General features: G+C 46.6%; 1 protein-coding gene across 2 annotated transcripts in view; it reads right to left on the bottom strand.

Annotated features, from left to right (window-relative positions):
- LOC119443985 (monocarboxylate transporter 4) overlaps positions 1–16,582 on the bottom strand; it is a 51,089-nt gene that overhangs the window by 22,779 nt on the left and 11,728 nt on the right. The window contains exons 2-3 of one of the 2 annotated variants that reach the window (XM_049663574.1): positions 8,405–8,679; positions 490–633 (exon numbers count right to left, since the gene is read on the bottom strand). In XM_049663574.1, coding sequence (XP_049519531.1) covers positions 490–633; positions 8,405–8,633 — 373 coding nt within the window. In that variant the 5' untranslated portion in view covers positions 8,634–8,679. Of the gene's footprint in view, positions 1–489; positions 634–8,120; positions 8,224–8,404; positions 8,680–16,582 lie in introns of those variants that run through there. The other variant, XM_037708531.2, reaches the window with a different exon arrangement.

Here is a 16,582-nt window from a genome sequence, read left to right as displayed (position 1 = left end):
CCTAACAGAGTATCTTCATTGAAATATTTCACTTCAACCTCGGGGTTATCATTTCTTCAGGCCACTTGTGACCAGGCGCAGGGGCTCAGTGGCTCTATCATTCTCCTCAGCTCAAGGCCCGTTTTGGGGATGTTAAGCCTCGCCTGTCCTCGTCGGTCTGTGTGCACGCCTGTTCACTATCTGTCTATCGAAACAAGGTCGTCTGTGATCTAACAAGGAGCGCCACATATAAGCAGCAAAGATTGCTTTAAGGGCCTGCATTCGTTCGGTACCATAATAATCGTTAAAAAATTCGGTTCTTCCACTACAGCCTTCACAAATCTACAGGCAATCAGGCAGGAAACCTAACTCGCGACGTCGAGCATACTCGTGCACCAACAGAACCTATCGAACATGCCTACCCACTTTACGATAGTGGCTTGGCTAAGCTTCTCCACATGCGCAGGCATTATCCGTAAAAAGGGAGACACGAATACACCGATGACTTACCGTAAAATGCTCCCAACGTGACGGAGACCCAGACAACGTTCCTGGAGAATGCAGCAGCTATGAGTGCGATGGCGGCGAGAATGCAACTCAGCACAGCAATGTTGGCCACTCCAAAATGTTGCTGCAGTTCGCTGACAACCAGGCCTGAAACAAGAGTGCACACATATTGATTCCACGGGTTTTACGTTCTCCACCACGCACATCTGCTTCATCGAGAAAATTAAGCAAGAGCGAACGATGAATATAACGCTCATGATGGTAGACGAAGACGGTATACCCAAGTGGTGGTAATAGGCAATATCTCGCACGGCTTCTTGCGGTGCCTACTTTCACGGAGCTTTTCTTTTGAAGACGTAATATCTCGCTCTAGCGTTCTGGCAGACTTTCGAATGTGCCGCTTGCACGTGTGCTATTTGTAATGCGCTTATGTTCTTTAGCGCGCACCTTTAGCTTAAAAAAACGATAGCATATTTGGAACAAGCTATAAGGCAGTTGGGGCAAATAAAAACAATTGACCGATGATTATGATACTCCCTAATGCGAAATTTGAGCGCAGCTCTATACGTGCTTTCTTTTCGCGATATATTGGCTGGCGCGGACAATCTGTCTCGTGCGGCACGTTGCAAACGGAGCGAAGTGTGGCGCTATTGCCTCTCTCATCGGGAGATCACGAGAAGCCGCGCGCGGGTGACGCTTGGGCGCGATTCACAGCACCCGCCGCAGAAAGACCTCCGCTCATGCAGCGCTTTGTATTAAAGCGCTCGCCGAAGCAGATGTCGCGTGCTGCTCTGGCGCATTCTTGTAGCGATCGTCGCCGCAGAACACGTCTTGCGCTGCATGTTGCGCGGCACTCCGGTTTCCTCCTCAACCTTTCGCCATAACCTCCTCCTCCGCTTTCCTCCACATGCTTCCACTGCACCCTCCTCCTCGGCTTTTCTCATCCCTCTCTCTTCACTCTCGCCGTCATTCATCTCTCGCTTCGCGTACGCTCTTTCATCTTTCGCTGTGCTCGTTCAATCCGTTACGCCGATTTGCATGGGACGAGGGAGCCTGACGCCCAACGCAGGACCGGGCGCCTAAGAGATGCGCTCAAAAATCGTCAGATTGGAGTGAAAGGCAAAACACCGATGACTCACAAACTAGTCTCTGCATGGGCATCAGTGTCTCACAAAAATACTAAGCTAAACCGTTTCTTAGGTCTAAGTGGTGTGGCAATTCAACTATGCACAGCGCGAGTAGACAGAGCAAGGAGACATAGCAACAGAGGAAAACCTACCATCCTGTCACATTATTCGCAGTGTCCGCGTCTCCTGATGCTGTACGTGCTTTAAAAAGGACTGAGTTTTGAGTGAAAGTTCAAGTCGTTGACAACTCGACAAAGCAAGCGCTATAATGGGGGCGTAGAGAAAGAAAAGAAGATATGTTGCTTGACAGGCAATTTTATGACCTTAGATAAGCTGATTCAAAGTAAAATTGCACGCTCAAGGGACAGTCATCTGCTTCAAAGTATACTGCCACAAAGAATGTTGGTAGAGTAAATGGTTCCACTCTCCATAACGTACCGTATGGCCAACTTTCTACCACATGCAGCTACTTCATCATCATAATCATCACCATCATCATCAGCCTATATTTATGTCCTAAACGTTGGGAAAATTGATGAAACCAAGTGAGTAGCGTTTATTTTTATTTATTTATTGCATCTATGTACAATCAAAGGTTAAGAAAATAATTATAGAGAGGATCCGCTAACAAAGCATTAGAAATGACATACATGACAAAAGACACAATAAAACAAAATGAATGGTTACATTATAACAAATTACATTTAAGGTATAGAATAGCGCGGCAAAAATTACAGTAGAAAGTAGTAAGTAACACGCGCAATCGTCTGCAGAAGTAAGCGTCAGTAAGGATTTGTTGTGAGGTATGTGTTAGATGTCATCAGTAAGCGTTGTTATGATCGGCTTGAAACTGCACCTCTCAAATGTGGGAAACAAGCCGGAGCGCCTTTCCCGTGACGAGATAATCCTCTTTCATCTCCGAGGAAGCGTCACACCTCTACGACCTGAGTAGACGCAAAGGGTGAGCTACCAAAGAAGAGGACCCGAGGGGGAGGAGGTCGTCAACTTGACCGCCTGACAAAGGACTGACACTTCCACAAGTTCCCCGAAGGAGACATCGGCAGGTTATGATCTTCCTGGAAACTGTATCTCTCAAATGCGGGAAGCAAGCCCGAGCGCTTTTCCCGTGACGAGATAGTCCCCTTCATCCCCGAGAAAGCGTCTCACCTCTACGACCGGAGCAGACGAAAACGGCGAGCTACCAAGAAGGAGGACCCGAGAGAGAGGAGGTCGTCAACTTGACCACCGGAGAGAGGACTTCCCCGAAGGAAACATCGGCCACCACGAGGGGATTTAAGGCCGTCCTGGCCCCCGTGTTAGACAGAACCGCTCGAGACTGGGATAGAGTCAAAACCATGTACCAATGAAGTGAATACAATCTTTTCTATTTTTCGTCATCACGAAGCCCGCCTGCATCGTCGTCTCCTGATTCCTGCGGTGACGACCCACCTCACCCGGTCGAGATTAAATCAGCGCGGTGCCAAAGCCATGGGAATAGGTTTTGTTGAACAAAGATGCAGGTCGATTATTCCACTCACAGCATGTTTCTTGAAGGAATGAATTAAGATGTTTCCGTTCTAGGTCCGAGAACGCGTACTTTATGTTCATTATCAATGTAAGAAGAAAAGCCAGAAGCAGGAAAGATGCAGATCAATCTTAAGCCATTGTTTTGGTAGTAGATTTCGTGCAAGAGGCAACGATGAAACAGTTTCCTACGAGTGACAGGAGATCGGAGAATAAGCTTAGGTTTTGGCTGTTTACTGGCTGTGCAAAGATTGATAGGATGAAACGGGGTGAACGGTTTCTGTTCACTTTCAAGTATGTGATTGTATCATGACCATTATCTCATATCGAAGAGGAATCTTCAAGGTTTATTGGTAGGTATCTGACATACAATTACTTTTTAGGAGAAGCTGGTGCCAGAGAAAAATTCCGTTTTAAGTTGCGAAACATGCGATTAGCTTTGGATATTATGTATGTGTCTTGCTTATACCATGTCAGGTTATTAGGAACACCTGTGTTCGAGCAAATGCTTCTGCGGTTTCTGTTTTACATAAGCGCCTACATATACATATACCGTCATACACAATTTACATAGACCGTAATGAATTAGTATTTGGAGTTCTGTTCGGCTTTTGCCAATTATTGCGTTATCTACGTAAAATAACTAAGCCATCAGATTCCACAGCTCTGCACGAACACCTTCATAATAAATTTCCTTGGTGTGCGCAATGGCGCAAGGAGATTAATATTTCTAATTTTAAATCTATGCGAATCTCTCCTACTCACCTAGCCCTGAGTACTCCTCTAAAATCTTTCTTGAATCCACTACGGTGTGCCTCATAATCAGAACTGGATTTGGCACGTAAAACCCCAGAAAGAAGAAGAAGAAGGAATGTTTGCACCCAGATATTTATAAGTGATAACTGATTCAAGAAATGTTTAGTGTAGTACTCAGGGCTAGGTGAGTTAGTACGGGAGATTCGCATAGATTTAAAATTAGAAATATTAATCTCATTGTGCCATTGCGTAGACCAAGGAAATTTATTATGAAGGTGAACGTGCAGAGCTGTGGAATCAGAAGGATTATTTATTTTACGTAGATAACGCAATAATTGGCAAAATCCCAACAGAACTCCAAATACTAATTCTTGACGGTCTATGTAAATTGTGTATGACGGTATATGTATATGTAGGCGTTTATGTAAAACAGAAACCACAGAAGCATTTGCTCGAACACACGTGTCGCACGTGTTGGTTGTTCACCAAATTATTATTTCATTGAAGTCAGCGCGAACAGTAGCAAAGTTTCAAACGAATTGAATCCTCCGATGATGCTTGCTCTATAGGATTACAAGATTTAAGGCCAGATAACCTGCTCGCCATTGCAGTAATAGCCGCTATATTAACTAGAGACAGCGTGAAGGTTTAACGGCCGCACTCGATTTCCTGAAGAACGGGGCAATCGAGGGCCGCACCCTCCGGAGGTTGTTCGGTTCGACTTGGTTTGGCTGGATCCACTATATTTACTTGAGTATTTGATCGATTGTGCTTGGTGGCGGAGGGAGTGGGAATTTAGTTGCCAATGTTTCCTCTGCTGACAATAGGAAATAATAAAATGCAGCTGGAAAACTATGGCAGGAGGTTGGAGTCAAATCAAGTAGCCAATAGCAGTAAAGACTCTGGCATTGAACCGATGTTAGTTTTCTTGCATTTTGAAGACTGAGACTAAGAGTAAGATCTAAGACATGGTTTGCGCTTGTCGCATCGGATAGGTTTAATTACGAGTAATTACCTTACCGAGCTTTGAACTACCCCTTACGAAAATGGGTATTAAATTTCCGTTGTCGATCTGTTGTACCATCATTGATTGACTTCAAATTACATGGAATTTCAACACTCACTGAGCCAGCACAACGAGACTTCAATGAAACTTCCGTCGTGTATTGCTCAATAAGTTTTCCATTGACAATTTTGCATTGATTTACCGTTTAATTTTTTTTACTTAACGTGTGACATGGAATGAACTTATGTTCACATGAACGAAGTTAACTCCCCCCTCCCAACCACCTCTACTGTGCGCCGGTTCAGAGCGAGCTCCTCAGTCAGTATAAAGTGTACTGAGCTCTTGTGTGATCCTATTTATGTGAGTGCTGAATAGCGCTCGACGACTTCTGGCCCTGCTATAAGGTTCAATTACCGTAAAATTGGCCCCGTCGTATATGCTTCTCCTAAACATAGGACGCGGCTGGTGGCGCGTAGAGGGAACGCGGGTGACATATCCACGCGTGAAGGAAGAAGCCTCGTTACTCCAAGAGCAGCCGAAAACGCACCATCGCTTGGAATACAAAGGAAGACGTTCGTTCCGCTCAGAATGGGAAGCATGCGAGGCTTCGCCAGAAGGGTGGAAGGAGAAGAGGAGAGGGTGTAGTTAGCCAGCGTGCCTGCATTCCCTCCTTCTCTCCCGCTGCGGAGAGGTGGGAGAGGGAAATCGCACTGAGGCGTCTTGGTGGTCGCAGGTATGCGCTGTCGCTGACTAAACCAAAAGCAAAAGAAGAAAAACAAGGTTGCTTGGGTGCTTTGATTTACATATATATATATATATATATATATATATATATATATATATATAGTAACATGTGAAATCACCGATGTGAGCGCTGTCATACTCGCTATTCCCCGTGTGTTTGTAGTGGCCTTGGAAATTCTACTTAAGCGCCTAACGTGTACAAATCTCGGAGGCCAAGCCTCTAGATGCTTTAAATTCCCCTCAATACTTAAAGATTCTGTCATCGCAGCCAACAGCCATTCGCAGAACAATGTATCTTATTGTATGAGCCTGTGTGCACGGCTTACAGCTTTGAAAAAAAAAATACTAGAGCATATATAAAAAACTTATTTTTAAACGTTTGAATTCGTACATATCTAAAAAGAGAACAGGCAACATTGATATCTTGTTTTCCACCGGTGTTTGCTTTGTCGCCATTTTGCACATTTTTGTGATATTCTTGTGCGCGTTGTCGGTGTGGTACGCTCCGATGTCCGTGTGTTCGCGGTTGCACAATAATGAGACACATTTCAGATGTCCGTGCGACATAATGAGATGTCCTTGCCGCAATCATTCCGGATAACAGCAGAGAATCGGCTGACGTGGAGGTTTGCCATCGACTGCTGTGCGGAAGCGTGCACGAAGGAAGGAGTGGTACGACGGCGGTCCCGACTATAGTTCTTGTATTTGGTGAGCATCTTTTTCGTGTTGTGTGTTCATACGGCTCTCCCAGCTGAATGTTTGATTCACGTGTGGTGCACGGCACCGGTGTCAAAACAGTTTGTGCGGCGGCGGTGCAGTGCAGGCGTGGTGTCCGTGGTGCATGTATAACGCCTTCAGTCGAGCGCCAAGCTGTGGGACATGTCATCGGTTTAAACGGAATAGTTTCCTGCCTGGCTTGCAGGATTGCAGATTGGGCAGGTTGGTCACGATCAAACCACTTGAATTTAACTGCAACCAACCGGTTAAAACAGGGACGCCGGTTCGTGTATTCTGATGCTCGTCCGCACACTCGCCGCGGTAGCTTAGTGGTTATGGCATTGCGCTGTTAAGCGCGAAGTCGCGGTTTCGATTGCGGCCGCATTCGATGACGCAAAATGCGAAAACGCTTGTGTGCTCGTATTTATCGGCACGTTAACAGAAGGTGGGCAAAATTAATCCGGGAGTCCGCCGCCGCCGCGTGCTTTACAATTAGATCGTGATTGCGGCATGTAATACAGCAAGATTTAATGTTTCACTTAAATGCTTTGTACGTGGTACTGTTGCAGTATGACCCATGCCGCGCATCCTTTGCTATTAACCTTAAAGTCCCCGTCCGTCTTTTGTTGTATCGCCATGAAAGTTGGATTCAGTAAGTGTCTGGAACGGTGACGGGCCATGTGTTAAAACATTGCACGTCAACGTTTCCACCCATTTTGTACGGGTGTCACAATGGGCACTTAAGATCGGGATAGAATTTGACTAATCGTATGTTGTATTTCTTTCCAGACTACACGTGCACAAAGTTCCCATCGACCAGTGTATCAGCCTAACAAGTAGCCTGTTCTTAATGCTGGCCAGTGAAATGAAGAAGAAATAAATTGATGAAAACCTTGATAAAAAAGTATTCATATGCTCTTTTTTTATTACCGAACTGAATGTTCATTTTCCATAACAATACAGAGAGAGGCGTCTTGGAATAAAAGACTACAAAAGGTATCTAAAGGTGTCCAATGCACGCAAGTTCACAATATAAAGCCGCTGAAAAAGGTCACACTTTAACACTGCTAATCGTAATGAATTATATACTTGTCAAGTTGGCGTGGCAGTTGACTGCAAGAAAAACAGACCTCATGGTGTTGTGTAAAAAGGTGACGAAAAACCTGCGCCTGTGAAGTGTTTTCGCTCAGCAAATGGTTTCAACGTTTCTCTGTGGCATCTAGACTTTTCCATATACTACTTCTCAGCCTCCATAAGGCTACACCATTTCTGATGAGTATAGTGCGACTATACTCACGACTATACGCAGCAGCCATGACCATAGCTGGTCATGGCTGCTGCCTCCAGATGCAAGACAGACCAATTACTGCTCTCAATCCCACAGATGCTTGAACTTGTCCTCTGTTCCAAAAAACAATTATTCCACACAACGGAAAGCATTTCGCGATATTCGTTATATTCCCAGGCTCTGTTCGCAAAGCCGCACTACCAAAAAAAGCACAGGAGCTCTATCAAATTAACCTACATAATGGACAAGGACTAACTCACATATCGAGCTCACAGAGCTCCTATTTATTTCCCCACTGCCATAGCAGGTTGTTGAGTACAACTCTTCATTCAAAAAGAAGCATGTATTCTAAGTGCTGTGTACCCTCGTTTTTTTTAAATGTACCCATTAAAGAACAAATACAAAAACGTGACATTGTCATTACATCTTCATGAAATCTGTACAGTCATATCCTCGCCAGCCATGCACTTACCTGAAAGTTGTGACCCTACAATCAATACGTTCTGGGGCCAAGAGGCAAGCGCCCTGCTGTAGCCGTACTCTTCGATGAAGAAGACGAATAGGAGGCCCATGTAAGAGGCTGGCAAGCAGACTATGAGTACAACTCTTCATTCAAAAAGAAGCATGTATTCTAAGTGCTGTGTACTCTCGTTTTTTTTTAAATGTAGACATTAAAGAACAAATACAAAAACGTGACATTGTCATTACATCAGCATGAAATCTGTACAGTCATATCCTCGCCAGCCATGCACTTACCTGAAAGTTGTGACCCTACAATCAATACGTTCTGGGGCCAAGAGGCAAGCGCCCTGCTGTAGCCGTACTCTTCGATGAAGAAGACGAATAGGAGGCCCATGTAAGAGGCTGGCAAGCAGACTATGAGAGTGGTGATTGCTCCCAGCACTGGAAGGCCCCAGCATCTGTCAACTGGGTGCTGCTGCCCCTGGGAATGCATAGGTTTCGAAGAACATGGGGTTGGACACATTTTCCCAGACAGGAACGGAAGAACAATAATCCGAGTGCTTGTGTTCCTGCGAAAAAAAATAATGAAGTGTAAACATATTGTAATCGGAAGCGTACTTCTGAAAACTTCTGAATATCTACAATACAAAACAAATATGGGTTCTTTTCATATTCAAAGGGTAATTACGCAAACAATTCACTGCAAAAGTGAATGAAACAAGTTATACATCCTCTGTAGCATCCAATGAGTACAAAATGTGCTAGAAGGAACGCGTTGATAAATTCAGGTAGCTTTATTGGTCACCACCAGCGAACACTCATTAAGATATCTAAAGCTTAAGGTAACTCAAAATTTTAAGGAAAAAAGCGGCTAAGGAGAGAGAAGGACATAATACGAGAGCCATAGTCGCATATTTTCTCGCTCCCTTGAAGACGAAACCTATTTCGCCTGCTAACTTGAAACGTACCTTTTATTACCAACGAGTCGACTGATTACCCACAATCACTCGTCAAGCAAAAAATGGCTCTCAAGCTAGACGTTTGCAAGGTTCTTCAAAAAAAGGTCTTGGGAAAAGCATGGAAGGACACATATTTTTGTTTTACATTGTGCCCAATAAGTGTTCCCATAAGGATCAAGATGCTGTTGGGCAACGTTCACGTTTACATATTTTCGGCTGCTAACAATAGTTGATGAAATTAGGAAACCCAAATAATTCAATATTGTATTTTCAAGGCGTTCCTTGCATAATCTTGCGTTAATTTTTCATATTTCTTGTCAAACTGACAATGCGACTAGAAGTACTCGAAACAATTATACAGGGTGTCCCAGCTCTCACGCAGCACGATTTAATAAAACTGGAACGGCGTTACGCGAAGCAAACCTAGTACGTGTTGTTTCTAGTGCAGTGGAGTAGCCGCCAGTAATTTTTCGTTGCTGATATTTGATTAGGTAATTGCAAATAATTATCTAACTCGTGAAGTACTGCCCTAATTATCAGTGTCAATGATAAAATTGTAGAGCGACGTGAAAAACTACCGATACAGCTTTCTGTTGCTCTGTACGTGCTACACAAAAGTGTTTTTCCGAGCATGAAAGAAGCCCGCGAATACACGCAAAGTGCCTCTAACGACCAGTCGCGCGGCAATTCTGCGTGTATTCGCGGGCTCCTTTCACGCTCGCAAAAACACATTTATGTGGCACGTATTGAGCAACAGAAAACTGTATCGGGAGTTTTAATGTTGCCCTACAATTTTCTCATTAACACTTTGATAATTAGCACAGTACTTCTCGAGTTAGGTAATTAATTACAATTAGCTAATTAAATCTCAGCAACGAAAAAATTACTGGCGGCTACTCAATTGCACTGGAAACAATACGCACTAGGTTTCCTTCGCCTAACGCCGTTCCTCTTCTTTAAAATCGTGCTGCGTGATAGCTGGGGCACCCTGTATATACCCGTTTTCAGGTCTTTTGAAAAATCTAAATCACTCACGAAATTCATATTTTAAAAAAAATGTTGCTAATTCGAGGGGCAATGTGAAGGCAAGTGTTGAAATGTATATGGGAAGAGGGGTTAAATGAAATATATTAGACCTGTGTACCCGGCCCAAAAAGATTCTCCGCTTCCCTTGGTGAATACAAAATGGCAGATATTTTATGTTTCGAGAAAATAGGCCCCCTACAACGGTGATGTGTCCCGAAACCAAGAAGTGTGTAGGCTAATTATGTGCCTGGAATATATTGAATCATGCATAACGCGTGTTTTTGTGGACGATGCGGGCGGGCACCCCGACAAAGAAGACGAACTGCTGCTTGCTCTTGAGCTGTCGGCTGAACTGGCCAGCGCTGCAATTGTATTTTGTAAATATACTTTGTAAATAGTCTCCAGTGCTTAATCCTTCGTTCGCGTAACATTTTGGTGGAGAGTACCGTTTCCCGTCCTCGCCACGGTGCTCCGCAGCTGCCGCAACGTCCTGCTTTCCGCCATGGCTCCCGGTTACGACACCTCGTATGCTTCTACTCCTGCGACCCCGACAACAACGTACGTCACGGTAACCAATCCCCGCAATCCTCCGGCCAAGCTAATGTCGACATTGATGACTGGCTCATCCTGTGTGAGCGTGTTAGGCGAAACAACCACTGGGACCCTACCTATATGCTAGCGAATCTACTCTTCTACTTGGGCGGATCAGCCCGTGTCTGGTTCCGGGCGCACGAGGACGAGATCTCTAGCTGGGATACTATCAAGGAGAAGCTCTCTGACCTCTTTAGAAATCCGAGTGGTCGGCAGCTGGCTGCAAGAAAAGAGCTCGCTACCCGAGTTCAGTCTTCTACAAGACGTGCTCACTTTTTGCCGGAAAGTCGACGAGAAAATGGCCGAGGTTGGCAAAGTGGGCCACGTTATCAAAGGGATCGCGGACGACACGTTCAACTTGATCTTCAACAATGTTTCCACAATCGACGTCGTTGTCAAGGAATGCCGCCGCTTTGAGCTCACCGAAAGCCACCGCGTTGTTCAACAGTTCTCCCGGCTCCCTAACACGGCTGCGAAGTCGACCTGCGTCGACCTTACCACTTCATCCCCCTTCATTGAGGTCACAGGTATGCAAGTCTGCCCCGTTCTATCCACGCCCTCTTGACCCCAGCATTGACTAACCAGCCCCAGCGATCTCCCTTATTTAGGCAGTTGTGCAGCAAGAATTTGCCAATTAACCCCGGTTTTTCTGCTGCCTGCTCTGTCTCCCGACCTGATGCCAGGCCTGTGCCGAAAGCTGCGCCTCGCAGCGATCTGTATGCCCCTCCCAGATACCGCAACCCTACAGAGTGGAGAACTCCGGACGTAAAGCCAATGTGCTTCCGTTGCCTCCGAATTGGCCACGTAGCTCGCCCCTGCCGCACCTCCTGGATGTCCCCGTGTTCGAGCTATTTTTCCCCGACTCCTCGCCCATATGCCGACCCTCGCCGCTACTCGACTCGCCTTATGCCTCCTACCTCTGACGTATCCGTCGATGACAATCGAACCGCTCGCGCGCCGTCACCTCGGCGCCGTAGGTCCTCGTCGCCCAGCCACGCCGCTGTTCGTCGCCGACCAATTATGGACCCTCCCGGACGGAATACTAGACCATGCAGCTCCTGGGGGTAGTGCTACATTATCTTCGTCGAGTCGAAATCTTCTATTGACGCGCCCAGCGAAACAGAACTCACTTGATGTTCATGTCGACGGTGCCCCTTTGGCGGCGTTAATAGATACTGGAGTCCAGGTGTCAACAGTTAGTTATAACCTTCGTCGTCCATTGACGAAGGTTTTCACGCGTCGTACGCGTCGCAGAAGGCAGCACTGTTGCCGTCACTGGAATGTGTACTTCCCGTATAAGTATCGCCGACCGCCACGTTCCAGTTCTGTTTACAGTGCCGATCAATTGTCCCCATGACCAATTCCTCGGACTCGACTTTCTTACGCCGCATTCAGCTTTGATCGACTTTTCTGTCGGTACTCTTTGCCTCGCACTTCCTCTAATTGCGCATATTTATGCTGAACTGCCAAACAACTTTAGTACGACGACCTTCGTCCGCCTGCCGCCTAAAGTCTTGACTTTCGTCGATTTGCTATCATCTTTCCCTGTGCCCCATGTCGATTAGGTCGCCACACCTGCTCCTGAAGCCCCTTTGATGCGCAATATCACTGTGCCCCACTCCGTCGTAACCGTCGCACGATAACCGGACACGCCTCCCCGTCGTAGATTTTGGCCTGACAAAGCAAGTTCTACCCCAAGGCATAATGGCTGCAACGCTGCGTGCTATCGGAGATAACCACGTCACGACGTTTTCATTAGGCGTCTGCTCCGATTCTTCAGCATATCCTCAGGATGCTATTTGCCCTGACACAACATTTAGTCCCATGATTTCTGCGGACCTATTGCCTGAACAAGCAGCAGCTCTGTTTCGCCTTTTGCCTTCCTACCATGACATCTTCGACCTCAACAATCGACAATTGGGCCAGACTTCAATTAAGCATCCCGTAAATACTGTTGATGCCAGTCCTATTAATCGCCCGCCATATCAAGTTTCTGCCTAAGTGCGTAAGGTTATTCAAGATGAAGAGAGCAAGGTGCTTGCCAAAGGCATTGTTGAACCCTCGTCAAGCCCCTGGGCCTCACCCTTAGTACTTGCTAGAAAGAAGGATGGTACATGGCGCTTCTGTGTAGATTATCGTCATCTAAACTGAATTACCAAAAAAGACGTCTACCCCTTTCCTCGCATTGACAACGCTCTAGATTGTCTCCACGGTGCCAACTACTTTTCATTAATAGACCTTCCGTCTGGTTATAGGCATATTTCCGTGTATGAAAATTACCAAGAGGAGACTACGTTCATCACCCCTGATGGTCTATATCAATTCAAAGTTATGTCATTCAGTCTATGCAACGCCCCAGTAGCGTTCGAACGTATGAAGGACTCTGTTTGAAGGGTTCAAATGGTCCACATGCCTCGGATACCTAGACGACGTTCTTGTATTTTCGCCTTCATTTGAGACACACCTTGGGCGCTTATCAGCTGTTTTTCAAGTCGTCCGCTAGGCTGAACTCCAACTAAATTCATCGAAGTTCGGTGATCGGCAGATTACAGTGCTGGTCCACCTCGTCGAGGCTTCCGGTATTCAACCAGACCCTGAGAAAATTCGTGTTCTCATGTCTTTTCATGTACCTCAGTCTATCAAAGACGTCCGATGTTTTGTAGAAGTCTGCTCCTGCTTCCGATTGTTCGTTAAAGACTTCGCACTGATTGCCCAACCAATTACTGATCTTCTGAAGAAGGTCGTGCCTTGTATGTTGGGTGCTGCTCAAACTGCCGCGTCTGCCCGCCTTACCAACTTTCTCACCACGCCACCAATGCTGGCGCACTTTGACCCGTCCTCTCCTATAGAGGCCCGTACCGATGCCAGTGGTCACGGTATCGGAGCCGTCTTAGCCCAACGCCAACAGGGTCAACATAATGTTATCGCCTACGCTAGCCGCCTCCTCATCGCAGCGGAGCGCACGCTTTCGATTACAGATCGTGAATGCATGGCTCTCGTTTGGGCGGTTTCCAAATTCCGCCCGTATTTGTAGGGCACAAACTTCTCTGTAATCACGGAACACCACGCGCTCTGCTGGCTTTCCTCACTCAAGGGCCCTACCGGCCAGCTTGGTCGCTGGGCTCTGCGGCTGCACGAATATTCCTATGCAGTAGTGTACAAGTCACGCCGCCTACTTCAAGACGTAGACTGTTTATCACGCTAACCAGTGGACGAGCCACCAGCCGACCCTGACGCCGATGCCGACGCTTGCGTTTTCTCCGTTTCTCACCTGCTACACGTCACCGACTACCAACGCCGTGATGCCACCTTGCGCTTGATCGCTTAGAATCTTCGCCTTCTGCTTCGTCCCTTCACATGTTTGTTGCCCTGGATGGTGTAATATACCACCCCAACGTACGCTCCGACGGTCCTGCCCTACTCCTCGTCATTCATAAGCACCTCCGGTCAGCTGTTCTCCAAGAACTTCACGACTCACCAACGGCAGGTCACCTCGGCGTTTCCCGCACCTACGACCGGATTTGCTGACGATTCTTTTCACCAGGCCTTGCCCGCTCTGGCCGGAAGTACGTTGCGGTGTGTGAGAAGTGCTCGCGCCGAAAAACACTATCGACACTCCCTGCCGGGTGCCTTCAACCGTTTGACATTCCGTCGGAGCCGTTCTTTCGTGTTGGCTTGAACTTACTTGGTCCTTTCCCTCTATCAACGTCTGGCAACCAGTGGGTCGCTGTGGCGACAGAATATGCCTCGCGCTACGCCATCACCAGAGAGCTTCCAACAAGTTGCGCCACAGATGTCACCGATTTTATTTTACGCGACGTGATTCTGCAGCACGGAGTTCCACACCAACTGCTCAATGACCGTGATCGGACATTCCTTGCTAAAGTCATCGCCGACATCCTGCAGTCATGCTCAACCAGGCACAAGCTGACTACGTCTTACCAAGCACAGACTATTGGTCTCACGGAGCGTCTGAATTGAACCCTTACAGACATGCTTGCAAAGCATGTGTCGTCCGTCAATAGGCATTGGGACCTTGCCCTACCCTATGTCACATTTTCATACCATTCTTCGCGTCACGACACTGCCGGTTACTCCCCATTGTTACTGTTGTTCTACCGAGAGCCCACATTGCCACTGGACACGTTTCTTCCATCCGCGGCAGCAAAGACCAGCGAATGTGTCCTTGACGCGATCATTAGGGCAGCACAAGCGCGCGAAATTGCCCGCGCTGGCCTCCTGGACTCCCAAGAGAACCAACGTCGTTTGTACGATCGTCAACACAGAGACGTCCACTTTTCGCTTGGATCTGTGGTACTCCTGTGCTCCCTTACTCGACACATTGGCCTGACAGAAAAACTGTCTCGGTACACACGTCCTTATCGAGTGCTGCGTGCCGTGACTCCAGTTACTTATGAAATCGCCCCCGTCAGTACCAGTGCCTCATCTGCCCCAAATTTCACTGACGTAGCGCATGTCGCACGCCAAAAACCGTGTTACTCTCCTGTTACCACCGGTATTTAGGCGCATCGCGACGGTGCTTCTGCCGCCGGGGATAATGCTACATGCATATTGCTTGTCTCTTGCGGACGATGCGGCAGGCTTCCCGACGAAGAAGACGAACTGTTGCTTGCTCTCGAGCTGTCAGCTGAACTGGCCAGCGCTGCAGTTGTATTTTGTAAATATACTTTGTAAATCGTCTCCAGTGCTTAATCCTTCGTTCGCGTAACAATATTTTCTGAATACTCCACTTCTGCCAATTTTTTTGCGTTATAGAAAGCATGTTAATTTTCCCCGGTGTCTTCTGTGAGCTATAGGGCACGGTACTTATATTTCGTTGAAGTAGGAAGCATGTTGTGAGGGATGAACGATAAAGGAATGATTTGTGTACGCTAATTACTGCCTTTGTAGAAAGTTACTTATTAAAGCGTTCCAGAGTGACGACTGCCGTTATCCTCAACGTTTCTCAGAGTCGTCAAACGTACGAGACACCGACTTCAAATGAAATGAACATTAGGTGAGCGTTAAGTGTAATTTGTGGCAATATATTCACTTTCCTGGCCTAACACAAGCATTGCAACCATTTACTGAACTGTCATTTTGTTCCCTATTTTTATGCGTCACACGTGGTATACATCTGGAATCTCCGATGTCTTCGGCCGGCTGAACAAGACACCTTGTTTACATTTTGGCGAAAGAAATGGAAACGATATCTTCAAGAAACGTTTGAATCGTTTGGGATTACTGGGGCATCTGTAATACCTTACAAGTGCTCCGGGGCGGTATATGAGTGTCTTTTACGAGTGGCGCCACATTTAGTCCACTGCTATGACGTAACTACACATACCACCAAAATCAGATTTAGCTATCGTATGGGGAATGGTATGACCACATTGTGTGCAAAGGCAAACATATGTGGATCAAGTACAGCCTTTGTAAAAAGTTCATTCATCCTGTGCTCGATATCATTAGATGGTCCTTTTAGGCTACGTTCCTAGTCTCCCCAGGAAAGTTTGCGCTACAAAAGACTTTTTATTAGTGCAGATTGGGTTGCGATTTTTAAGTGCAATCTGTGGCAAAATGTGTCTGTTTCTGGTTTAAGAGCGCTGCAAATATTTATTAAACCTTTGTGCTCTCGCTATTTTCATGCGTTATATGACGTTCGGCCTGTGTCATCAGATCACTAAACGAGGCTTCATTATTGGGTTGGTAAAAAGAAGGACCAGATAACGAGTGATGTGTAGGCAAAGTTCAAATCGGGTGGTTTAATTGCGTGCGGCCTTTGCTATAAATGGAGTGTTAAGAGTGCGTCTCAGGAGCAATGGAAAAATTAGCCCGTTGCACTGTCAGAACTGCACATTGGGAAAAACATGGTGAATCCCTTTGCGAAAGTGAA

Source organism: Dermacentor silvarum, chromosome 3 (genome assembly GCF_013339745.2).
Source record: "Dermacentor silvarum isolate Dsil-2018 chromosome 3, BIME_Dsil_1.4, whole genome shotgun sequence".
Taxonomy (NCBI): Eukaryota; Metazoa; Arthropoda; class Arachnida; order Ixodida; family Ixodidae; genus Dermacentor; species Dermacentor silvarum.
This window is presented reverse-complemented; position numbering and strand designations above follow the sequence as displayed.